The sequence below is a fragment of the Suillus paluster genome (assembly GCF_016628075.1).
Source record: "Suillus paluster strain FC165 chromosome Unknown EDB91scaffold_109, whole genome shotgun sequence".
Taxonomy (NCBI): domain Eukaryota; kingdom Fungi; phylum Basidiomycota; class Agaricomycetes; order Boletales; family Suillaceae; genus Suillus; species Suillus paluster.
This window is the reverse complement of record NW_024537669.1, coordinates 24083-46908: the sequence shown is the minus strand read 5'-3', so window position 1 is coordinate 46908 and position 22826 is coordinate 24083. Positions and strand designations below refer to the sequence as shown.

Genomic DNA, 22826 nt, shown 5'->3' with positions numbered 1-22826 from the left:
CTAAGTGTACCATGGCCGTTAAGTGGTCTATTGCCACGAGGATCATGTCAAACGCGCAGTGCAGCATTTTGGATTCGGGGAGCGGTCCAACGAAGTCTACTCCGACCATTTCCCATGGTCTAGTGGGTACCTCAAGCGTCTCTAGCAAGCCATATGGTTGATGGTTCATTGGTTTAGAGACCTGACATGTTGGGCAGGATTCACAAAAGGCCTTGACGTCCGCCGCGATCTCTTTCCACCAAACATTCTCGCGGAGGTAAGTTAGGGTTTTTGAGGGACCTAAGTGGGCTAGGATCGAGTGTGCATGTGATATGAGTAGTTCTCAGACTCTTCGGTTGCCGATTAGTATGTCTGGGATACAAAGGGTGCGTTTGCTATTATCTTTGAGGAACAAGCGGCCGTTACTCAGTTCAAAGTTCTTAAACGCATGCAGTTGCTCTAGGACTTGTGAGAAGAATTTATCTTCGGCATAGCGGTTGGCGATCTTCTCGTGTATGTCTATCGATGGGTCTCCCATTGAGATCACATCGGTGAGGAGAGGGGGTGATTCCGATAGGATTTCCTCAGCGATGTTCAGTACATTGTTTGAATTGGGGCGTGTGTCGCATGGTTCGTGCGCGGTTCGTGCGGCGCTTGAAGCTGGTAAATGTGGGTCCTTGTTTGTGCATGGTTTGTCACTTGTGTCTGTTTGGACGTCCGTTTTATCGTGTGTCTGATTGTTTTCGTTCGTACTCCTGCCCTCCAGTGATTGTGGGGGAGTTTTACCGACCTTCAGAATTACTCATCTGACTTTAGTCATTTCAGTGGGCCCAGGACCCGTAGGTCCGCCCTGTTTCCTGCAGGGCAGTGTGTGGTGCGACGTCTGTAAGGGGCACGTGGTTGGCAGTCTTGATCACTTGGGTGCTTGTGATGAGTGCTGGTAGTTTCGCTTGCCTGGGCGTCGGGTTCACGCGCACCCGCGATACTGGCCTTTGATGCTCTGCTGGTAGTGTGGGGCGGTTCATTAGGGTTTCGGCAGCCGACACGTTTCAAGGCGAGGCAGGACGAGCGTCTTGCTTCAGTAGCCCCCAGAAACAGGGGTGAACCAGTATACACCAGGGCAGTCACAAAGTTGAGGAGGAGGGAGCGTGGTGAGTCGTCTTCGGTTGTGCTGACATACTCACTTGCAGCTCTAACGGTCCCCTTAGGTTCATCGCTGTAGATTCGGGACAAGGCATCCGCAAGCGTATTCTCTATGCCTGGTATGTGGGTGATGTCAAAGTAAAATTCGCTGATCAGTTCTAGCCAGCGGACTTGCCGCGGGGACAACTTCTTCTGCATTTGCAGCCATTCAAGTCCCTTATGGTCGGTTAGGATTCGAAATTTGTATCCTATCAGTAAGTGTTGGAATCGCTTGAGCGACTCAACAATTGCTAACAGTTCCTGCTCATGCACAGGATAATTCTGCTGGGCTGAGTCAAACTTGCCCGACCAAAAGGCGATAATGTTGGCCTTGTGAGCGTCTAGACCTTGCAATAGTACACCACTGGCTCCGGTGAATGAGGCGTCTGTAATTAGGTTCACCGGGCTAGTCCCGTTTACGGCAGAAGGTAAGTCAAGCGCTTTCTGCCGCACTTCACGATGAGCCTGAACGCATGCCTTTACTAGGTCAAATGCTCGCTGATCTGTAGGGTCCCATGACCATTTCATCGTGTGAGCCGCTACTTTTGACAGATGCTGCATGTCGACGCGAACACTGTCGCATCCAGCAGTGAGATACCCCACAGACCTGATGAACTGCATTAGTAGTTCTTTTGATGTGGGCGTCTTCCAGTTAACAATTTTATCGACCTTATGAGGGTCGAGGCGGATACCCTCATCGTCGATTACGTGCCCCAGGATGCACAGTTCGCGCATGAAAAACTGAAGTTTATGCTCACTTAGGTAAAACTTATTAGCTCGCAAAGTGTCGATGACGGTTCTGACGTGACAGACATGATCTTCAGCCGAGTCGGAATAGATCACAATATCGTCTAGATAGACGTCCATGAAGATGCCAATATAGGGGCTGAATATCTGGTTCATCAAAGACTGGTAAGTGGCTCCCACGTTGCAGTCACCAATTTGCATTACGTGGCTAATCATGGTACCGTCTGGAGTGGCGAACAGCGACTTGGGTATGTCCTCGGGTACGATGCGAATTTGCTCATACGCGTCTTTGCCTGTCTAGGAGCGATCGATAAGGGTGGAGTGTGACGTTTCGCAGTATGCCTTCTATGTCAGGCAGTGGGGAGGCTAGTTTGTGGGTGTTTTTATTTCACTCACGAGTATCAAGGACAGTTCGTAGTCGAAGGGTATTGTCCTTAGTCACCTTCTTCATCATTATCATTGGGACGGCGTTGGAGCCACTAAAGAACTCCCATCGCCCAGTGCGGATGTAATCATCATGTTTGCTCCACCAAAGGGGGCGAAGTGCCTCTGGGCAGCGGGATTGGCGCCAGGAGTATGAGGCTGCGATCATTGATCAGAGGAATGACATGGTTGATTTCTCAGAGAGGAGGTAAGGGGGTTTCAATTGCCTCTTTGCAGATATCTCGAGCAGTACTGACGCAGTTCCTCCCTGTAGGTTTCAATAGTATTACTTGTCAATCCAGAGCCTCACAGTTCTAGAACTTGCGTCTGTGCTCCTCGGATGGGTAAGGGGTCCAGGCTTCTAATTTTTATTTCGGGAGGATTAAATCCCAGTAGGATCTGATGCTGAAACAAGAACGGCATGCCCAGGATGACGTCATAGGAATCTAAATTCGCGATATCGAAGGTACGATAACATTTAATGTCTTGATAAGTAATCTCAATGTTCGTAGTGGCTTTGACGACGCTACGTGAGCCTGAGACAGGTGAGTTGAAGGGGGATTGGCTTCTCGAGTACGTCGTACTTCAATTTCAATTGATCGACAATGGTTGTGGATATGAAGTCAGTCAATGACCCTGAGTCCAGTAGGGCTCGACAGGGTCGTGCATTTACGAGAACGATTATGACAATTGATCGAGGGAGGATCCGAGACGTCATCTTCAGTCGGGCAGCCTGTTGTTGCAGGGTTCGTAAATCTGGTAGGTCGCTTTGTTTATTGGAGCTTCCCCCACAGTATAATGATTCAACTACAGGGGGTTCTTCATCGTCCAGAGATTCAGTGTCCCTATGGCTTTCGTCGTCGGACAACTCACTGTCAAGGAGGACAGGTAGGTCGTCTTCAGCGTTGAACGGAGGATTAGGCTGACGATCAGAGAGGGTATCGTCAATATTGCAGTCCATAGGGGCCGGGCTACACTGCTCTTTTACTGTGAGTCCTGTCCAAGAGGCCTTGGACGACGACGCTGTTCTCATTAGGTCCCTGTAGTTCCTTAGCTTCAGATCCGTGAGCCATGCGGCGGTATCGAAGTCGGGGTCAATCATTTGCTCATAGTAGATGATGTAGTCGTCGAGATTGTGCTTGTCCGAGAGCAGGTAGGTGTTCGGCCCTCTGTGGTTTGATAGGCTAAACCTGTCCTTTCCATAGGGGTCATATATTGGGTCGTGTAGCTCATCGGTAGGGAGTGGAACCACAAGTCAGCAGGATCACCAGCGTTCGCTGAGCTACAACGAGGTGCTTGGCGATGTCCAATTCATCCAAGCCAGACATGTACGTGGCCATGCCATATAGGCCATGGGTAATCCCTTCCTCAATCGCCACGGATCATATGTCGGTGCTTGTGACTCCGACTGTGCTGGCTTGAAGGGTAGATACTCTCGCATGAGGTTTGAATGGAAGTCGGTGTCATTTTGGGCAATCCTTTGCAAGGTGACCTGATTGTTCACACTCGAAGCACTGATTATTGTCCTGCAGTCGTTTTAATTGATCAGCACTCTTTTTAGGATGGTTGTCAGGATGCGCTGTGCTCCTTCCTGTGTTCCAACACCCTTGACGATCGCGGTCAAGTTGTGCGTTGGGTCAAGTCGGCCTGGGATGAGCGGCATGTACCGACAGGGAAGGGGCGTGTGATCAAGACTCATTGCGTCGCGCGTCAGAGTGGTTGCGGCATTCGGGTCTACTGTTTTGGCGAGATAATCCCGCTGTGAGGGTGGGGTTAATGGCGAGAATGTTAGGGTCCTTAGCGTTTTCGATGAACGCACGCTCGGTGCATAACACTTTCTTTTCTAGTGTTTCAAGGCTCACTGTGTTGGGTTCATAGCCCTTGTCTACTAGGGATGCTTTAATGTAGGGCAAGCAGTTCATACAGAATTGCCGCACTTTCTCTCTGTCATTAACATCACCAGCCATATCAGGCAAGGTTGTGAATCCTTCGTAAGTAGTCTCGCACGGACTGCTTATTGTCCTGGCGACAGTCCAAGAATTTCTGACACTGTTGCATCCGGAAGTCAGGGGGGAATATGTAGTCGAATAACTGTTCAAAGAACTCAGTGATCGAGTAGTCCTTATTAAGGTCTAAGATGTCTCTCTCATAGAAACGGTATGCTTGGCCACTGAGGTACTTTCCAACCATTCAAAGGCACTGAGTTGTAGTGAGTTGAGCTCGTTCTTTCCAGTCGCGTACCTCTCTAACCCATTTCTTAAAGGTAGTAGCATTGGCCTCACCATTGTAGGTGAATGGTGGTTCAGTTTTTGATGAAGCTTTGCTGATATCGGAGCAGGTTGAGTTTTGTGCTGATACTCGCGACGCGCCAGCTGCTTGGCGCGCTTGACTTCGGTAGAGTCGCTATCATGATCAGACTCTGGTTCTAGGCCAGGAAGTCCGCTCCAAACTCATTAGAGGTCGTGATCACGTTAGTGCTAAGGTCTTTGCTGTATGGGAGAGTATGAGCAATAGCACTCGAACGGTGAGTCTTGTTTTGGCCATTGGCCATACAAGGTAATCCATCGCTTAGGTCGGATTCAGTAAATGATTGTTCGCTGTCATCGGGCGAGTCGTCAGGTGAGTCTTCAGGACTCAGGTCGTCTGGACAAGAGCCTAACATTCGCTCGCCTAACCGAGCTGTTTCGGGGAAGGACGGATGAGGCACACTGATATCGCACATTGAGCGCTTGGGTGGACTTGGGTTTTGTCTCGGTGACAGGGGGCATCAGTTGACTCGTCTCAATCGCGTCGGTTGGACACTCCTTTATCGGTTGGTCATGATGTAAGTTTGCAGTCTGTGAGACTGGATTTTGTGTGCTCACGCGTTGGGAGCTGTAGGCCTCGTGAACGCGTTTTCGGGACTCCTCTTCACGGATTTGACTTTGAATTACCAGGATTTCGAGCTCCCTAATCTGCTCATGGAGTTCGGTAACTTCGTAATCATTCTCATTCAATTTTTCTTGTGTGTCCTTGCGATATTGCCTTAGATACAGGTTCTGATGTTGCAATGATCGACGGCAATCATTGTCGTCCCAGGTCGCTCTTAGCGACACATCAGGGTCATTCGAGCTTGGGTGAGCTGCGCCAGCAAGTCCTTCGTCATATTCAGTCCAATGATCCAACCAATCCTTGGGTGAGGTCCCTAAGGTGGTGCTCTTCCCCTTTCCCTTGAACTCAGAGGGGATTCTAGGGGTCGAGGAAGTGGATACCGGGTCGCTGATTGGTTTCAATATCGGAAACTCGGGTACGTCCCCGATTTCGTCGTTTTTGGGGAGGTCAGCCCAGCTGACTATGTTTGACAGGTACTCAGTACTTGGGGGGTTATGAATATCATTTTCATATTTTCTATCTACAGGGCTGGGCAACACCAGGGGGCATAGTCCAGGGATACTCCCGAGTAGTGGAGAAACGCTCATAGGTGCAGATCCATCTGGATCAGTACCATCAACTACTAAGGTTGTTTGAGGTACGTCCTCATTGATTGGTATCAATAGGGTACTAGAGTTTTGGGGAGCATCCATTGCTCCCTCTGCGCTCGCGGCGGTTGGCAGGTCGATGGTTGGGGGTTCGGCCCACACACTATCTGACCGCTCAACTCCAGTGACGAATGTTTCGTCATGAGTCCATGCACTCTCGACGCCCAGTTCAGAGAGCGCCATCGTCTCTGCTCACTCTGCTCATAGGAGTCGGAGGGTGAGACGATGTACTAAGTGTACTGAAAGATTTTGTCGACATTTGTAGAAGAAGGGTGAAGGGTCGTCAGGTCTGAGGGTGATCAATCCTCGTCAACGGCGGCCGTAGGAGAAGGGGGATGGGGAAGCTTTAGAGAATCGAGTTTAAAAATATGTGGCATTTAAGGTAAACAGTTCACACTGAATAGAGTTGTTTTCTTTTGAAGGACTTAAGATTCAGACAGAGAAAACTGGCCGAACTAAGCTTCGTGTTTTGGTGGGGGTGAAAGATCAACTAACTATCTTCTACTACGAGTTCTACTTTATATACCGTAGTAATGAGCCAATAGAATGTCAAGGAATACTGAGGAAAGAATAGAGAGAATGTGCCTGATACATATATGATTCGTCGTTTAGGTGACGAATCAATAACTAGGCTTTTACGAGCGTTACAACATGCCGCGGGCCGTTACTAACTACACGGTATGAAAGACGGTGATGTTGAAGAACAATTGGATATGTGCAGCAAAATGGGTCTAGTATTTCTAAAGGTTGATTGTAGCAATGTATTGATCAAGGGCTGCCTCTGGTTCGTCCCAAAAAACGAAGTGGTTTCCTTCAGTCTGGAATTTTAATTTAACATCTCTCGCCATTTCGGCATCAGGCCCATACGTTGGCTTGGGGTCAGCCAAACACTTCCCTAGATCATATAACGCCCACACTAATGCACCAGGACTCGCTCCACCGCTCATGTACCTGACACGTAGGTTGGGGAGGAACCTCTGCGCCAAGGCCGTGTTGAATATCGCACGTCTTGCTAAGGTCTTGAATACGTCTTGTTGACTACGGACGATTAGTGAATCGGAGCCACCGAAATTCTTGACAGATGTGAGCTCTGCGAGCTCCTCTGAAGACAGCTCATGCATGGTGTGAGTCTTGTCCGAGAATTTGTTGAACTCGAGATCATCGATGTTGCCCGAAGTGACACTCTTGTGCGGAAAGTACGCCGTCACCCCTTCATAGAAAAGGTTGAATTTGTATTTGACGTCCATCTTTAACGGTAGGTCGATATTGTGCAATGGGGGACGTGGTAGACCAAGAAACATTGAAGACAAATCTATGAGACCATTCAACAACATCAAATGTCATGGACAATAAAATTTGCTCACCATGAGAAAGCATAGTATGGAGATACTTCTCAAGGTCAGAAAGAACATCAGATGGCAAGGCGTCGAGGTAGGCCACAACAGCATGTGTGAACAACGACCCTAAAGACCACCCGATGAGCGCGATTCCACCGCTGGTGCCTTGTGCCGGCGAAATGTTTTGCTGGCGGGCAAATGTGACAAGGAAAGTAGCGATCTCGATGGCTTGGCTGCGAAAGAAACCCTCCTGTCCCTCCGCCGTACCGGATGTAAGACCAGCCAAGTCTGCATCACGGAAGCTAGTGGTGGGATCATAATCACGCCTATATAGGCTGACTATGCGGAGACGGTGGGCAGCAGCCAGAGGGAAAAGCTTCCTGAAAACACCTGCATGAAGGGAATAAATGTCAGCAGGACTTTATGGAGTACTGTATGATGCAATCGCACCTCCATTGAAACCCATGCCATGGATAAAGACCAAGGTCGTATATGTGTTTCCAGGGACGGCACCGCTGTCAAAGTAATAGTAGGATACGTCGTCACCAATGAGGAGACTTTCAAGTTGAGTAGTAGAAGTGGACATCTTCGAGCTGGATTAATCCCCCCTGGACCCTTATGAACTAGGATCCCTGGCTATAGTCTCGGCCCATACTTATACAAGTACCAGTCGTCTGGAACCGACGTTTTGGGAAGACGCGCAATTCGACAAACCGGCGGCGGCCGGTGTACCCGGTTGTCCTACATTGTCTGGTTCAACCATCTGTCTTCCTTCTAACTACGAACCGTCCTTCTAACCTACGACTGTCTTTCTATTATTATTGGCCTGGCTACGAGAGATTAGGAGTTTCACCACCCTGCGCAAACAGCTCAATGAGATTTTGGCTTAGATCATAACAAATTTGAATTTTATCGACTGAGCTTACATGATGTTGCAGGGGTTGAACGTGGACTCCTGATCCCAATTGATCAAAATCGTTCTTGATTGTTGCCCCCTACAACCGGGCACGTATAGAGGCACTTCGAGCGATATATATTTTGTAAGGTCTCTTCCTTTCGTGAGTCAATTGCGATGAGTTTAACTCTCTGCCCTTCGGCATCCGCAGACTGGTGTCCCCTGAGGCCAGCGAGCCGGTTGAACAAGTAACAGTTACATCTCACATACTCAGGATGTCTGCCTATGAGGGCCGTACATCCAATCCGGCTGATCGTGCCTTGGCCTTCAAAATGGTACTTGCCAACGAAATGACACATCATGATCAGCAAAAGACATAATTTTCGTTTATCAGAAAGAAGTTTGATGCTTATGGCGCTGGTGATGGAGCAACGCGATTGGTGGAACAGATATTCAAGACGCTGCTATACTATCTGGCTGATAAAAATCAAGTCGAAGTTATCTTGCGCTGATAAGGTGTGATGCTCAGAGATATGATGTGATAGGTAGGCCAGCAATTGATACATGATTGTGCTACTGCCTATACAAACTCAGTACTGAATGCATGATAACTCTCCTAACAGCAGAAGGCCAGTCGCATAGCGATGGTGAACAAACTGATCCGGGGCGCTGACCTACAGAATATGCATGCATAAAGAGTAAGGAGTCCAAGGCCTATGGATATCATACGCAAACTGAGATGTTTGCACAGCCTGGAACCGTTCTCACCGGCTACATCCACTATCGTATGGTGCTTGGCGTCACGGGCAAGGCTCTGACTAGTTTTGGTTCAAGCAAGGAGTTTGTTGCTGCCGTCCGGGATACGTTGACAGGTGAGTGGTAATATCATCATGCCCTTTCTTCCTCGTAGCCCACGCGCGTGCGTATGAAGATGCAAAAATCTTGCACTGTGATGTCGGCCCTGCGAACATTATCATCACGCATGATGGCGGCATTCTCATCGGCTGGGGCTTCTGCAGAAGACTACTCACAGATGACGGGCCAGGTAGTGGTGATTCTAACCACTCTCCTCGACAGTATCATCGAACGCGGTAGCGTGCCCCCTGCCGTCACATCTAACATCATTCAAGAGCCAATATTACGGATAGGGTACTTGGCAATTTATGTCAGCAGCGATCTTACTGGACCAAACCAAGCCGCAAGGTCGCATCGACGACCTTGAACCGTTTCTTCATGTCCTCAGCTGGGTCACACTCCGCTACTTGGACAACACCATGAATACTCTCGCCCGAGCCACATACTTGAGCAAAACATTTGACGAAGCTCGTATTGAGAACGGTATAGCATCGGGTGGAGAGCACAAGGAGCTTCACTCGGTCGGTGATGCATATATCCTCGCTAAACTCACCTTCAAGAAGACATCTTCCTTGTCGAATTTGTTGCGGGAGATTGCCGCAGTCTTCCGATGGCGCTATGCCGAGATACCGGAGAAAGAGCGTCATTCTTTCACCCGCATTCAAAACCATATGGAGCAAGGGACACTACTTCACACAGCTCTTGAGCTGCTTATGAGTGTTTCTTCGGTTGCCATGCAAAACCTGGCAGATGCATCATGGCTACTCGATCCACTGAACCGACACCTTTTCCCGACTGTCGAGTAGCCTGCCGATGATAAGGCTTCGCTCGATTGGCTTCCTGTCGATGCAACATGGACAGCAGAGTAGGCAGCAGACATCTTTGGAGACATCAGAGCGTGAACGGGCAGCTTCATATGATACTGGCACTTTGGGTAAGTGGAAGAGATCTGAATCTGCGGTCGGCGAACCAGTGAAGCGGCTCAAAGGGACAATGACAGCTCTTAAGCGATGTATGTATTGTAGTGAGATACGCATCATGTCGAAGAGAAGTACGTGTTTGGAGCTTCGAGTAACCCTCGAATCTCTCAGTACGTACTTCTCTTGGACATCGTCTGGCTTTAGTTTGGTCATTTACATCAGCGCCGTTCACAAGATTGAATATGATAGCAGTGAGAGGGACAATAATGTGTGCCTTCGAGCGAGATGGTCTTCTCAGAGGGGAAACGATTACAGGAAATGAGCTGTGGGTCAATTGTACATGGGGACTCGGATCAGTATACTTAACTTAACATGGCAATGAAGTCGGCGAGACTGGGCAATACAAACTGAATCTATGACAATCCACGACTCAATTCCATCTACGACGAGGATGCTCATTGGATCTTTTGAATGTAATTCAACCGGATAAACTATCATCGAGTGGAATTAGGTCCTAGAGTCATGAAGTACACGATACGAGGGTCGAGGCTACTCACTGTTATACATATACAATATTTGCTGATGAAGCTTCTGAAGTAGCGCACCATACGAGGGTCGAGACTATACTTAAGGAGTAGGTACTCGTCATACGACAGAGTTCAGTGTGCTGACTAAGCATTCTTCTAGCCAGTCGGAGTTTGAGCCGAGCTTGTGATCAAAAGTACTTTGTCGATTCGGCTTGCCATTTCGCAAGTATGTGGGTGAGTCTTGGTGCCACCATTTTTCATACAGAAAGGATACTGACCAGGTGCATAGACTGAACATCGCAATCCCGAGGGAAGAACATACTGGTTTAATACTGGCAGTCGTGAAAGTGTCTGGGAGAAGCCAGATGGTGCGTATCTTGTTTTTGTTCGTTCTGACTTGCACTAAAGGTGAATTTTGTAGATTTGAAGACGCCATTTGAGGTGATTTACTTTTCTACTCGTAGTCGTGTGCTCTCACTCACTTGTACTTTCAGAAAGCTCTTGGGGAGACGAAATGGAAGGAATACTTCTCGGGAGGCAGGAAGTATTATTACAACGTATGCCCAATGATGCATTTTCCTCATCAGCGTCTAATCTACTTCAACAGACCGAATCCAAAGAATCAAAATGGGACATGCCAGACGAACTCCTCCTGCTCCTCGAAAAAGTCGAGAAAGAGAAGCAAAACAGCCAGCTTGTAGTTGCCGGCTCCATCCCGTACGTCCATAAACACTCTCTCTACACTCTTTCCTGACCATTTAATCGCAGCACTCCGGCTGCTCCAATTCCTGCTGCGGTAATTGCAGCACAGCCTGACGGTACCGTCGCCCTTGCCGGCTCCGCCGCGCTCCCCTTCAGCAGCTCAGGTGTTCTTCCCGCACGTCCGAACCTTCCAGATGATCCAGCCATCCCTCACAACGGTTTTGCCACCTTTGAGGAGGGTGAGAAAGCTTTTATGCATCTCTTGCGCAAAGCAGGCGTCGATGCAGACTGGACGTGGGACCAGACTATGCGCACCATCATCACAGATCCGTTGTACAAGGCTCTTAACTCCCTAGCTGAGAAGAAAGCATCTTGGCAGAAGGTACGTTTCTTTCGTTACGGTGTAACTTATTGCTTAATTATCGTCCGCAGTACACGGATGGCCTGCGTCAGAAGGAAGAAGAGGAGCGTGAAGCGCGGCTGTCGAAGCTCCGCCCAGCCATACGTAACATGCTCAAGGGCAATCCCAACGTGTTTCATTACACTACGTTTGCCACTGCCGATAAACTATTCTCCCAGCACCCCATCTGGCAACAAGCTCGTTTCGAAGCTGAGCGAAAGCTCATATTTGATGAGTACGTTGCAGAACTGAAGCAGCGTGAAGTGGTGCGTCCTTTTTCACTTTCTCCATCATGAATGCAACCTCACCTTACTCACAGCAAGAAACCCGTGCTGCGCGTTCGCGCGCGATCTCCAAAGTCGTATCTCTTTTCAAAGAACTCGACGTCGACGTTCTTACACGTTGGCGCAAAGCCCACGAAATGGTTACCGAGTCCCCAGACTGGCAAGCTGACTCCTGAGCTGCGCAAACTCCCCACGCTTGACATCCTCCTTGCATTCGAGGATTACTCGCGTGTCAAAGAGCGTGAGTTTGAGGAGCAGATGCGCCGTGCACAGGTTGAGAAGACGCGCGAGGAGCGCAAAGCCAGAGAGGCGTTTAAGGGACTGCTGCAAGACCTCGTGACGGCTGGAAAAATCAAGGCGCGCGGCAAATGGCGTCATGTGTATCCGACTTTTGCTTCTGATCAGCGATACCTTAATATGCTTGGCAAGCCTGGTTCGAATCCTTTGGAACTTTTCTGGGATGTCGTGGACACCCTTGACCAGAAGCTTGACGGCAAGATCGCTATTGCTGAGGAGTGTGCCAGGCGCGGTGATGACCCCAATGCTATGGACGTAGTGAAAGGCGATAAGGAGAAAGAAAATGTGAGCGTGGTGAGCGTGCAGACGACATTTGAGGAATTCAAGGCTCGCGTGAGGAGGGACCCCGATAGCGTAGGCAAGCTCGGGGAGGATGATTTACGTGAGGTGTATGACACGGTGTGTTATTTTTTTTTATGTGTGTCGAGAGTGCTCATCAGGTTGGTAGGTCCACGAACAAGTCGTAAAGAAACAGAATGAAGAGAAACGCCGCGCAGAGAGGAGGCAGAGGCACCTGCAAGATGATCTTCGCTACGCGATGAAGAAACTTCCTGAGCCGCTTGACATCACGTTGTCCTATGAAGCTGTGCGTCATGTCCTTTTTTCGGCACGAGTTGAATATTGACTTGAATCCTCATATAGGCTGTTCCCCTCCTTGAGAATCTCGCCGAGTACAAAGCTTTGGATGACGACGAGGGCCGACGTGCTGCCTTTTCCAAGTTTGTGAAAAGGCAGAAGGAGCGCTTGCGCGAGGCCGCGTCAGAAGATGGTGCGTCAACCACAAGTAGACGTCGCAAGGAGCCTGAACGGGAACGGGAGCGTGATCGCGACCGTCGCGATGACCGCGACAGAGACAGAGATCGCGAACGAGACCGTGAGCGGGAGAGAGATAGAGATCGGGATAGGAGCTCCAGACACCACCACCGTGAGGACCACGATGGGTATCATGGGCGTGACAAGGACGCGCATGGCGAGCGGGACAGGGACCGTGAACGTGAACGTGACAGAGAGAGGGACAGGGACAGGGAACGCGAGCACAAACGCCATGTGCGAGACGAGCGGGATGGTAGGGATGAGCGCAAGCGTAGGAAAGGCTCGAGAGAGCGTGGGTATGGACGCAGCGATGCGCCGCCGTACGGGGATGATGAGGAGGCTGAGCATGCAGGGGACAAACCCGAACGGAGCAGGGACGGGAAGCGGGGCTCTGACAGGGCACATAGCGAACGCGCTGAAAAGGTATGTAAGTTGTAGCATTGGTGCGCGTATCGCACTAACATATTGCAGCGCGCCCGCTATGATCCTGATATTGATTCCCGATCCCGGAGAGCTGAGACGCCTGAAGAAGGGGAGATATAATACTTTACTGACTTCAGTTTTCTCGCGTATTATCATGATTAGAGAACAAAGATAATATAGTGCTTGTCTACATGAGGGTGCTAATGCTATGAAGTTGAAGGCTCAGGGAACTCTATGGAACCTATGCGCAAACGAGTGTATGGGTGCTTGTTCTTGATCGTCTTCTGGTAACCCTTTCTACGCTTCTTCTTAAACACCACCTCCATCTTTCCCTTGGTATGTTCCATAACAGTGGCCTCAACCCTGACGCGGCTTGGGGATATTACGGGGTCTCCACGAACAGTGTAATCCCGAGAGCCAACTTCATGTATGTCTTGCAACGCCAAAACGTCGCCGACACACACGTCTTTGAGATGTGGAACTGTAAGCAAGTCCCTGGGCGCGAGGAGGTATTTACGCCCTGCAAGAGAAGCGACGATGTACTGCGAAGGCTGGGAACGGATAAGGGAAAATGCGGCGCAAGTGTTTTTCGGGAGCGATGCCTGCGTTGACACCGAACAAGACGCGACTAAAATGCGTGTCAGAAAACACAACAAGTATGTAAAAATGAGACTGACCGCGTCTAATAGTGCTTGATAGCCAACTGCGCATTTGCCAACTAGCCATGGCGAAATGAAGAGCACGAGTAAGGACACAGTAAAGACTGCTAATGATCCCTGTGACAGTGTGACAGTTGTGACCCGGAGAAGTGATTTAATCGGCGATTTAAATTAGGTCAGTTCCGAGAAATTCCTTTAACACCGATTCTACTCGTTCCTTCTCAACCCACTCTTTACTGTCGCGACAATGCACAGAATCGCTCTCCACAATTCGGCGCGCAGAGCTGCCTTTGCTGCTGCTTCAAAGGTCCTTCTTTTCCAGCTTTTCCCTGTACAATTTGGTGCTCATACAACTTTTTTATGTTCAGAGCAACGCGAACGTCGCTGCACTCGCCTCTCGGTCATATGCTACCGCAAAGCCTGGTGCGTTCTCCTTTATGACGTTGTCTGCTGTCTCTGACATATATGGGGACCTTCCGGGCGTAATTTATTATCGCTATGTCATATGTAGCCGCATCCGAGGTTTCTTCGATATTGGAGTCCCGTATTGCCGGTACCGCTATTAGTGGGAACGTCGAAGAGACTGGCCGTGTCTTGAGTGCGTAGTAAACGTGGTCATTTTCAGCCTGTTTGGTCTCATCGTGTCTGCAGGCGTCGGTGACGGTATTGGACGTGTTTGGGGTCTCAAAATGTCCAGGGTAGGTCGCGAAACTCTATCACTCATTCCATGCAAATGACGTTTCCTTGCAGCCGAGGAGATGGTGGAATTCTCGTCTGGTGTCCGCGGCATGTGTCTCAACTTGGAAGCTGACAACGTCGGTGTCTCCATTTTCGGTAACGATCGTCTCATCAAGGAGGGCGACACCGTCAAACGTACTGGCCAGATTGTCGATGTTCCTGTCGGCCCCGGTCTCCTTGGTCGTGTCGTTGACGCTCTCGGTAACCCAATTGATGGCAAGGGTCCCATTGAGGCTGCTGAGCGGAGACGTGCTTCCCTTAAGGCCCCCGGTATCTTGCCCCGTCGTTCCGTCAACCAGCCCATGATGACTGGTCTTAAGCCCATTGACGCCATGGTGCCCATTGGTCGTGGCCAGCGTGAGCTTATCATTGGTGACCGTCAGACCGGCAAGACCGCCGTCGCAATCGACACCATCCTCAACCAGAAGCGGTGGAATGATGGCAAAGACGAGGACAAGAAGCTCTACTGTGTCTACGTTGCTGTTGGCCAGAAGCGTTCGACCGTTGCTCAGCTCGTCAAGACTCTCGAGGAGAATGACGCAATGAAGTACTCTATCATTGTTGCCGCTACCGCCTCGGAGGCTGCTCCCCTGCAGTACCTCGCACCCTTCTCTGGATGTGCCATGGGCGAGTGGTTCCGTGACAACGGCAAACACGGTATGTTGTTATTCGCTTCTTCGGACAATCCCGGTACTGAGAATTCCGTTAGCCCTCATCATCTACGATGACTTGTCGAAGCAGGCCGTCGCTTACCGTCAAATGTCCCTCCTGCTCCGTCGTCCCCCGGTCGTGAGGCTTACCCCGGTGATGTCTTCTACCTCCACTCCCGTCTCCTTGAGCGTGCCGCCAAGATGAGTGACAAGTTCGGTGGTGGATCCCTCACTGCTCTCCCCATCATCGAGACCCAAGGTGGTGATGTCTCCGCTTATATTCCTACTAACGTACGTGATATTGTGACAGTGTAACCCATTAATTAATCCTTGTATAGGTCATTTCTATCACTGATGGCCAAATCTTCTTGGAGGCCGAGCTTTTCTTCCGTGGTGTCCGTCCAGCCATCAACGTCGGTCTCTCCGTGTCTCGTGTCGGTTCTGCTGCCCAGACGTTTGTGTCTCCCGTTGTATTTTTTGTATACGTTCCTTAATCCGATTATCTCTGCCTACAGCAAGATCATGAAGAAGTTCGCTGGTTCGCTCAAGCTGTACCTTGCTCAATACCGTGAAGTCGCTGCCTTCGCCCAATTCGGTTCAGATCTCGATGCCTCGACACGTTTCCTCCTCTCCCGTGGTGCACGTTTGACTGAGCTCCTCAGTAAGTAACTGTGTCCGATGATATATAAATATAGCTAACGTCCCCCAACAGAGCAAGGCCAATACCAGCCCCTCCCTACTGAGATCCAGGTGCCTATTATCTACGCTGGTGTCAACGGTCTCGTGCGTATTCCATCTATTCACCTTCAAATGTCGGTGACTAATCTCCACGTAGCTCGACTCCATCCCCGTCGACAAAATCACTGCATGGGAAGCTGAATTCCGTTCGCATCTGACTGCCACCCAAAGCGCCCTCTTGGAGGAAATCGCGACCGGCAACGTCACCCCCGAGATGGAGGCTAAAATCAAGAAGGTCGTCGAGGACCACGTCTCGTCATTTACCTCGTAGACTAGATATTCCTGTGCATCTACCCCGGTGCTTGCTGTAATGGACACCCATTAAAATTCCATCGCGAATACCATTATTATTTTCGCAGCGCGATTGATTGTGGTACTGTATGTAAGTCAAAGCATAGTGAAATACTGAGCTGGTAAGTGGGGTACATCATTCAAAGAAGCCTGAGTTCGCAACATCATCAAGTCCACGTCAATCTGCGACTCTTGTCTCACTATCGTCGTCGTCGTAGTCCTGGTCATCCTCGTTTTCGTCGTCCATGGACTCCTTGAGCTACATTACGTGGATTGTGGGTATTAATATCCTAGGAAGCATGAACAGATACGTACCATCTCTAGTAGTTCATGACACTCGTTCAAGTGGGCCATGACGATGGCCTGTCCTTCGGGAATATTTCCACCTACGCCCACGAATCTACCGTCCTTCCGCATGGAGTCGATCTGGTGCAGTGCAAGTTGATACTGTGAAAGATAAGCTCCGGATACCAAATGAATCAAGGGGACCGGCGACCCACAGGATAAAGGTCGCGAGCCGTAAACGGACCGCCAAATTTGTATACTTCATTGAGACACTTCTTCACTGTGGAGAGTTTATTGGCCTGCATACGATGTAAGAGGACCGAGATCGAGAACAGATGGGAGAAAGACACACGATGGGGATGAGTTCTTCGGATACCGGCTGACTCGATGATAGCAGACGGTAGATGAGACCGTAACACCGTCTCAGCAAGTACAGTAGAACCTGTGGATGTGTAAATAGCTGTTGATGTGTGGTATATGGGCACGACTCACATACTGTCCCGGCGGCCGATTACCCTCCGTATCGACAAATTTGCCATCAACGCGCATCTTATCGATCTCATGCAAGCTCATCGAATAGTTGTAGAGATCTGTCTCGCGGAGACTCCATCTGTGCGTGAGGACGAGATTCTCAAGTTCCGCGCGCAGCTCGTCCAGGCGGTCGTGAATGGGCTTAAGGGAAGACGCCACGTTCTTTGACTCCTCTTGCGCTTTTATTTGCTGCAAGATGTCAAAGCATTCCTCCAGGAGGGATGTGCAAAGCGCTTGAGAAGCAGGCATGGTTCCTCCTGGTCCAAGGAATTTCCCGTCGACGCGTTTACTGCGGAGGTGATAAAGATGGACGATGTAGTTCAGTCGATGGCGCATATATTAGAAGCACTCACGAATCGATCTTACGCAGTTCCTCGGCCAGAGCTTTTATTTCGGACTTATGTGAGCCTTCTTTGGCAGCTAGCGCGACGAGTTGTCTGCGAATTGAGACGAGGCGTTCGTGAATGGGAACCAGCTCTACCGAGAGCACAGACAAAGAATCTTGGAGTGATCGCACGATAACATCTTTAGAACCGCAGCAATGCATTAAGCGACTTTAAAAAGGATATTCGGATATGAAGAAGACGTACCACATTCATTGAACTGGCGCTCCAGGAGCTTCACCATAGCTTCGGGGTGCCTACTGCTCTCAGCATCCTGTTGTACTATGGAGCGGAGCTCGTTCAGTCTCCGGTGGAAAGGGGCCGGGTCCGATTCATTGTAGACTCCCGATTCTTCCATATGACTGAGGATTTGCTGTACATGGAAAATAAGAATCAGTATGAATCTTCATACAGCAGATGAATGTCTGAAAATATGAGGATGGTAGGGGATGTGGTGGACCATAGCCGGCTGGGTCTCCACGGCGGGTAGAGCATATCGTCCGCAATGAAATGATGAAGAGACGGTGTACTGACTCTCATAGAGGCCAACTGTGAGTACACAGCGGGACACTCTTTCGTTCGACCCAATGTAAGATAACACAACGAGAGGAGACTGAATACATCAGCCAGTGTCGTATCCACTCGATTATTGTAGGTCGTATTGTCGTCTCGGACATCGTTGAGTTTTGTGACTATCGGGGAGGGATAACCGAAATGAGATAAATAGTGCCTGTAAAGAAAGAAGATTTATGGGCACCTTGTTTAATGACGGCCTGGTAAAGGGCATTCACATCTGACGGCTTGATAAACTCGGCACGGTCCCTCTTCAGGGCAGTAAGCCGGTTCCGTATGCTGCGGTGGGCAAGGGTTCTTGATACACGAGTAGCAATAAGGGCGCGAACCAGACTTACTTGATCACGGCCTCGAGGATCGGAAGCTCTGCGATATAAGAGATCAGTAAAGGCTCGGGATCAAAAGCATCATCTGCCACTTGCCCTCTTGCGCGACCGGTGCGCTCATCGGTATGATTCACAGTTCGTGCTCGTCGCCGAGTACGTTGAGCACTGATTGTATTTCTTAAAGGAACAGAGACGCCAGCAAGCCAGCTTCGTCTCAAGGAACCCAGATTTGACCTATCATGATCGGAAAAGGCAAGTACTTCATGCTCCATTTCAGCTTTCCCACGATATATTCCCATTTAAGCTGACTCTGTTGGCTACTGGCAGTGCCCAGCAAAGTGCCTGTTCAAGTCAGCTTGTCTCCTCGTTCTCCACCACCACCACCACCACCACCATCGTATATACCATCTGCACGCCCATCAAACACAATGGAGAAGATCAAGGAGGTCTGAAACGATCCTTTGCGCACGTCCGATCTCTTGCTGAACGTTTACTTGTAGAAAATGAACCAGCTGCGCTTCGAGGCAGACAATGCGGTCACTCGTGCTGAAGATGCAGAAGCCAAGAACAAGAAATACGATCAGATTATCCTTGAAAAGGATCAGGAGATTACTTCAATGACTCACAAGATCTCGGTTCTTGAGGCAGAGCTTGACAAGGTGGACGCGAAACTTGCCGAAGCCAAGGCCTCACAGGAGGAGGGTGAATCATTGAAGAGCACGAACGAGAACCTTACAAGAAAGATTGCACTACTGGAGGAGGAACTGGACGCTGCTGAGAAGAACGTGAAAGAAACGATGGAGAAGTATGTCGTGGCTATCATCTGTTATCAATTACTGATCATCTTTTCAGGCTGCGGCAAGTGGACGTCAAGGCAGAACACTTCGAACGTCAAGTCCAACGCGTTGAGCAAGAGCGCGACCAATGGGAGAAGAAGTTCGAGGTAGGTCGATGTACTTTGCTGCTAGATATGCCACCTAACCCCCTTGTACAGGAAATGCAACAGAAATACAAATCGTCCCAGGCAGAACTGGACAACATGGTTGCTAACATGGAGTCGATGTAATCATCCTCTTCGTGCTTTCTCCTCTTTTGCGCTCTCCATATAGAGCTTCGATCTTGACTATCTCACACCACAGCCCACTCATGGTGGTCATGACCCTCTACACGATATTCTCATAATTCTTCTATCAGGAATAGTGTTTGATTATTTAACTGAATGGATTCTTGCCTCAGATCTTGTGGCCGATTGCGCGATCTAGTACTCTCTTCTCAGTGAGTTCCTTGTTTTGACTCCACTAGCACGTTAGGGGGTTCAAAGTCATGATTACATAAGTTGTGAGACATTGATTTCGTAAACACGTGACTAGTCGCGATCACTCGAGCTTCTTCTATCAACCGTAGGGAGCGATAGCCGCCCTTTAGTAATGTCGGCCTCCTGATAAAAAGACGACCTCCCTTCTCCAGATTTGTCTTCATGCCCACGCCAATTGTCTCAACACAGGTGGAGCTGGTGTCTCGCTCGCTGCACCAGCTCCCATCCAACATTATGTATGCCGTCGTCTCGATTCGCACAAGATCATGTCATTTATAGTCTGACCCTTGTGGATCTCATCCTATATTCCATTTCCATTTCCCTGCTCAAGTTCGGAATGGATATATGGCCTTGCACTCAGGGGAGCAAATATAGCCCACTTGTTCTATATCTATTTCCCCCTAGGCTCCCAGTCATCCATTTGCGGCAGTGCCTCTCAGTTCTCCAAGATTTTCTCGTCATCTCTAGGTCTTAAGTATGTGGGACTGAGTGGACGATCTGACCGAGGAGCTTCTGGGATTATCCATACATACCTAAGACCAACTCAAGACGCATTGACCTGGCGACGGCCCAGGCATCATTGAGCTAGACTCGGCCTTCCTCAAAGAACCTCGACCTATATCAATGTCCTCCTCGCTGGGCGAGATATCGAAGGAGTCCAATTTCATACATGAGTGTGTGTCACCAGCTAATTGTACGGTTTAATAAGAATATTCATAGAAAACAAGCCTTTACTCCTCCTTAAATTTCAGCGAGACGGAGTTTACGCAGTGTCGTTCGTCGACTGTAGAGGTTGTGAGGCCCAGATCAAAAATACACAAGATAGAAAGGAACGCACTTGGCGTGTCGAATCCTTCTCCCTTGAACACATGCCCAAGGTGACCACCGCATGCGGTACAGGTAATCTCTGTCCTCGTCATAAACATCGACCGATCTTCATGCCGACTGACAGCACCAGGGATCGCTACGGTTAACCATGAGAAACAAGTTCTATTTCCCAGAATGACAATTTACCATCAAAGAAAGCGGGCCATCCGCAGCCACTGTTGAACTTCGTGGTGCTCTTGTATAGTGGTGTTCCGCAGCCAGCACAGCCATACACGCCCGGGGCGTCATGGTGGTTATAGCTCCCTGTGTTGGGCGCTTCTGTTCCCTTCTGACGAAGGATTCTAAACTATCTCCAAAATAAAGAGTGAACATACGCCCGATGTGGTTGATCGGCCAACACACCTGCTCTGGAGACAAGATGGCACGCCATTCGCCTTCAGACTTGGAATTAGCTCCCATGACAAAGGAGGATCGATGGAAGTGAGATTTGAAAGTCAAAAGTGAGGCTCTTCTGATCCTGGTGAAAGACGCAACAGACCTGTTATACCCCAGTAGACGAGGGCTTGCGATCATATGGTTGCTGGCGCTAGCTGCTGACAATATTGCTGAGCAAGACGCGTACGATGACGTCAGGTGACCAGCCGAAAATGGCCGCGCCAATCAGCTTTGACAAAAGCATCGACTGTCTTCAAACTTCAGAAGCTTCAAAGCTTCAAGGTCCGACTTTGATAGTACTATCATGATTGACAATGGGCCTTCATTATTACGGTTCGAGTACGGACGGCATTGAAACACAAGACACTCGACTCAAGCCCGCGCGTGCAGTAACAGATGCGCACATCCCATGCCTAGCAAGTAGGGGCCGCCACTATGGACGGAGGATGCTCTTTCATTCGTCCATTTCGTTCCCACTGTCCTCTTTGCCCTCGAAAATTGTGATTCTTGTCTCATCGTTCACTTGACATTGACATCTCTGGCACCAGACGCTTATCCGAGGACAGCAGGCCAGTGCCGCGAAATACTCCCTTTCTTATCCATGTGCGGTAGACAAGGCTCGACATTGCTTCTCTAACCACTTCACAAGGTTGCCATACGGGCGGCCCAATGCAGGCATTTACATTTGGATGGCTTACTTGGATGCCAACTTCAATTAGCTTATGCACAACCGAGAGAGCTGCCAGTGGGATCCGACACATATATGTTTGACGCTCACCGCTGACCGCAGAGGTCATCAAGACTGCTGTCTTACTGAACAACACTAGTTAGCTGTCATCTCTATGATCGGCGTGCTATGTGACTGATACCATGGTCTTGTATGTTACAGACTGCCCCACACAATGTGTTGTCGAAGTGTGTCTGAACTTTCTTGTTGGCCTTTTACATGCAGGTCGAAGACCTCTCCTACTTGGAGGGTGAACAGAATATTTTCATTACGACACATTATTCTCAATACGAGAGCTACGGTCTTGTTGAATTCACAATAGGTATGGGTACGATATGATTTCCTATTTGGTCAGAATATTCATTTAATCCGTCAATTGCTCAGGAGAAAGTGCTCCACTTAACATTCTATTGAGCGAGCGATAGAATACGTTTCCGTGCCACCTCGCGATGCCTCAGCACAAGAGAGTTCTTCGTCTATTCCTGTATCGGCGAGGCCAATATTTTTTCACTGTTCTCATCTGCTACGCCCGATAACAAGCAATGTGCGGGTTGTACAAGAACGTTGGATCGACGCTCGCAAAAGACGCCGAGTCTCGAGGAAATCGGCAATCTACGTGCTACATAGAACACCATTGAGGAACGACCATAAAGGGTGCCGTCCAACCATTGCTCAGCGCACAAAACACTTCGGTTCCTAAAGGCGTTAAGCTTTCCCACTGGAACAAGTTGGGAACAAGGAGACTAAAGAAGAGCGCGATGCGGCAGATCGGAAGCGCGGACACCCGCAAATCGAACCAAGCAGCCTGGCACACAGAACGTGGACCGCTAGGGGCAAAGCGCCACCACAAATCCAAACCGCGATATGATTAGTGGCAGAATTTTACTGCGTGTATTAAAGACCCCCAAAGGTCTTAAAGCATACACACCTGACAATGCTGTGCTTTACAGTGAGATTAGGACCAATGACGCTTGTATAAGTAAGACAAGGTAACATATAAAATGGGTAAGTTGGCTGGAACAGACGTAATTACGGTGGTAGTATT

At 49.4% G+C, this 22826-nt stretch overlaps 9 protein-coding genes across 9 annotated transcripts; 4 read left to right on the top strand and 5 right to left on the bottom strand.

Moving 5' to 3' along the window:
- Window positions 1–2857: 2857 nt before the first annotated feature.
- On the bottom strand, window positions 2858–3659 carry EDB91DRAFT_1254481 (uncharacterized protein; the record flags this gene model as incomplete). The annotated part of the gene is made up of 2 exons (XM_041323832.1): window positions 2858–3559; window positions 3618–3659. The coding sequence occupies 2 exons, from the start codon at window positions 3657–3659 to the stop codon at window positions 2858–2860; spliced, it is 744 nt and encodes a 247-aa protein (XP_041171195.1).
- Window positions 3660–6326: 2667 nt separating this feature from the next.
- Window positions 6327–7929, bottom strand: EDB91DRAFT_1229168 (uncharacterized protein). Its single transcript, XM_041321037.1, has 3 exons — window positions 7637–7929; window positions 7214–7576; window positions 6327–7161 (listed from the first exon to the last, which is right to left on the bottom strand). The coding sequence occupies exons 1-3, from the start codon at window positions 7770–7772 to the stop codon at window positions 6590–6592; spliced, it is 1071 nt and encodes a 356-aa protein (XP_041171194.1). The 5' UTR covers window positions 7773–7929; the 3' UTR covers window positions 6327–6589.
- An 891-nt stretch (window positions 7930–8820) lies between these two features.
- On the top strand, window positions 8821–9742 carry EDB91DRAFT_1061813 (uncharacterized protein; the record flags this gene model as incomplete). The annotated part of the gene is made up of 3 exons (XM_041314480.1): window positions 8821–8953; window positions 8992–9132; window positions 9252–9742. 3 exons carry the CDS (start codon window positions 8821–8823, stop codon window positions 9740–9742), a joined length of 765 nt encoding a protein of 254 aa, XP_041171193.1.
- Window positions 9743–10533: 791 nt separating this feature from the next.
- Window positions 10534–13470, top strand: EDB91DRAFT_1166704 (uncharacterized protein). Its single transcript, XM_041320018.1, has 12 exons — window positions 10534–10617; window positions 10673–10751; window positions 10805–10824; window positions 10878–10940; window positions 10991–11100; window positions 11152–11467; window positions 11518–11751; window positions 11805–11909; window positions 11947–12465; window positions 12515–12652; window positions 12709–13302; window positions 13351–13470. The coding sequence occupies exons 1-12, from the start codon at window positions 10612–10614 to the stop codon at window positions 13420–13422; spliced, it is 2256 nt and encodes a 751-aa protein (XP_041171192.1). The 5' UTR covers window positions 10534–10611; the 3' UTR covers window positions 13423–13470.
- Window positions 13471–14102, bottom strand: EDB91DRAFT_1350562 (ribosomal protein L21-like protein). Its single transcript, XM_041326076.1, has 2 exons — window positions 13980–14102; window positions 13471–13930 (listed from the first exon to the last, which is right to left on the bottom strand). The coding sequence occupies exons 1-2, from the start codon at window positions 14026–14028 to the stop codon at window positions 13509–13511; spliced, it is 471 nt and encodes a 156-aa protein (XP_041171191.1). The 5' UTR covers window positions 14029–14102; the 3' UTR covers window positions 13471–13508.
- A 56-nt stretch (window positions 14103–14158) lies between these two features.
- EDB91DRAFT_1166700 (P-loop containing nucleoside triphosphate hydrolase protein) lies at window positions 14159–16435 on the top strand. Its single transcript, XM_041320017.1, has 11 exons — window positions 14159–14268; window positions 14330–14384; window positions 14473–14559; window positions 14613–14663; window positions 14712–15356; window positions 15409–15443; window positions 15494–15640; window positions 15688–15803; window positions 15865–16010; window positions 16062–16132; window positions 16185–16435. The coding sequence occupies exons 1-11, from the start codon at window positions 14209–14211 to the stop codon at window positions 16356–16358; spliced, it is 1587 nt and encodes a 528-aa protein (XP_041171190.1). The 5' UTR covers window positions 14159–14208; the 3' UTR covers window positions 16359–16435.
- On the bottom strand, window positions 16436–18659 carry EDB91DRAFT_1166693 (uncharacterized protein). The gene is made up of 11 exons (XM_041320016.1): window positions 18573–18659; window positions 18489–18516; window positions 18335–18429; window positions 18112–18269; window positions 17785–17950; window positions 17548–17719; window positions 17156–17483; window positions 17016–17105; window positions 16879–16962; window positions 16694–16825; window positions 16436–16637 (listed from the first exon to the last, which is right to left on the bottom strand). Exons 1-11 carry the CDS (start codon window positions 18595–18597, stop codon window positions 16557–16559), a joined length of 1359 nt encoding a protein of 452 aa, XP_041171189.1. The 5' UTR covers window positions 18598–18659; the 3' UTR covers window positions 16436–16556.
- Window positions 18577–19819, top strand: EDB91DRAFT_1166689 (tropomyosin). Its single transcript, XM_041320015.1, has 5 exons — window positions 18577–18599; window positions 18661–18922; window positions 18977–19281; window positions 19329–19419; window positions 19471–19819. The coding sequence occupies exons 2-5, from the start codon at window positions 18905–18907 to the stop codon at window positions 19540–19542; spliced, it is 486 nt and encodes a 161-aa protein (XP_041171188.1). The 5' UTR covers window positions 18577–18599; window positions 18661–18904; the 3' UTR covers window positions 19543–19819.
- Window positions 19820–20522: 703 nt separating this feature from the next.
- Window positions 20523–21078, bottom strand: EDB91DRAFT_1061786 (methionine sulfoxide reductase; the record flags this gene model as incomplete). The annotated part of the gene is made up of 4 exons (XM_041314477.1): window positions 20523–20575; window positions 20630–20755; window positions 20806–20965; window positions 21022–21078. The coding sequence occupies 4 exons, from the start codon at window positions 21076–21078 to the stop codon at window positions 20523–20525; spliced, it is 396 nt and encodes a 131-aa protein (XP_041171187.1).
- Window positions 21079–22826: the final 1748 nt, after the last annotated feature.

What these genes read in the sequence shown, in the direction of transcription:
- EDB91DRAFT_1229168 (XM_041321037.1), bottom strand. Translation starts at nt 7,772, where the DNA reads ATGTCCACTTCTACTACTCAACTTGAAAGTCTCCTCATTGGTGACGAC. An exon ending in TGGCATGGGTTTCAATGGAG is followed by an intron (nt 7,577 to 7,636) that starts GTGCGATTGCAT and finishes CCCTTCATGCAG; the next exon opens with GTGTTTTCAGGAAGCTTTTC. An exon ending in CCATACTATGCTTTCTCATG is followed by an intron (nt 7,162 to 7,213) that starts GTGAGCAAATTT and finishes ATGGTCTCATAG; the next exon opens with ATTTGTCTTCAATGTTTCTT.
- EDB91DRAFT_1166704 (XM_041320018.1), top strand. An exon ending in GGCGCAAAGCCCACGAAATG is followed by an intron (nt 11,910 to 11,946) that starts GTTACCGAGTCC and finishes CTGACTCCTGAG; the next exon opens with CTGCGCAAACTCCCCACGCT. An exon ending in TCACGTTGTCCTATGAAGCT is followed by an intron (nt 12,653 to 12,708) that starts GTGCGTCATGTC and finishes ATCCTCATATAG; the next exon opens with GCTGTTCCCCTCCTTGAGAA.
- EDB91DRAFT_1350562 (XM_041326076.1), bottom strand. Translation starts at nt 14,028, where the DNA reads ATGGCTAGTTGGCAAATGCGCAGTTGGCTATCAAGCACTATTAGACGC. An exon ending in ATCAAGCACTATTAGACGCG is followed by an intron (nt 13,931 to 13,979) that starts GTCAGTCTCATT and finishes CACGCATTTTAG; the next exon opens with TCGCGTCTTGTTCGGTGTCA.
- EDB91DRAFT_1166700 (XM_041320017.1), top strand. Translation starts at nt 14,209, where the DNA reads ATGCACAGAATCGCTCTCCACAATTCGGCGCGCAGAGCTGCCTTTGCT. An exon ending in GTCGGTTCTGCTGCCCAGAC is followed by an intron (nt 15,804 to 15,864) that starts GTTTGTGTCTCC and finishes CTCTGCCTACAG; the next exon opens with CAAGATCATGAAGAAGTTCG. An exon ending in ACGCTGGTGTCAACGGTCTC is followed by an intron (nt 16,133 to 16,184) that starts GTGCGTATTCCA and finishes ATCTCCACGTAG; the next exon opens with CTCGACTCCATCCCCGTCGA.
- EDB91DRAFT_1166693 (XM_041320016.1), bottom strand. Translation starts at nt 18,597, where the DNA reads ATGAGCGCACCGGTCGCGCAAGAGG. An exon ending in GAACTGCGTAAGATCGATTC is followed by an intron (nt 17,484 to 17,547) that starts GTGAGTGCTTCT and finishes TCACCTCCGCAG; the next exon opens with TAAACGCGTCGACGGGAAAT. An exon ending in CGGCTCGCGACCTTTATCCT is followed by an intron (nt 16,826 to 16,878) that starts GTGGGTCGCCGG and finishes TATCTTTCACAG; the next exon opens with TATCAACTTGCACTGCACCA.
- EDB91DRAFT_1166689 (XM_041320015.1), top strand. An exon ending in GTGAAAGAAACGATGGAGAA is followed by an intron (nt 19,282 to 19,328) that starts GTATGTCGTGGC and finishes TCATCTTTTCAG; the next exon opens with GCTGCGGCAAGTGGACGTCA. An exon ending in AATGGGAGAAGAAGTTCGAG is followed by an intron (nt 19,420 to 19,470) that starts GTAGGTCGATGT and finishes CCCCTTGTACAG; the next exon opens with GAAATGCAACAGAAATACAA.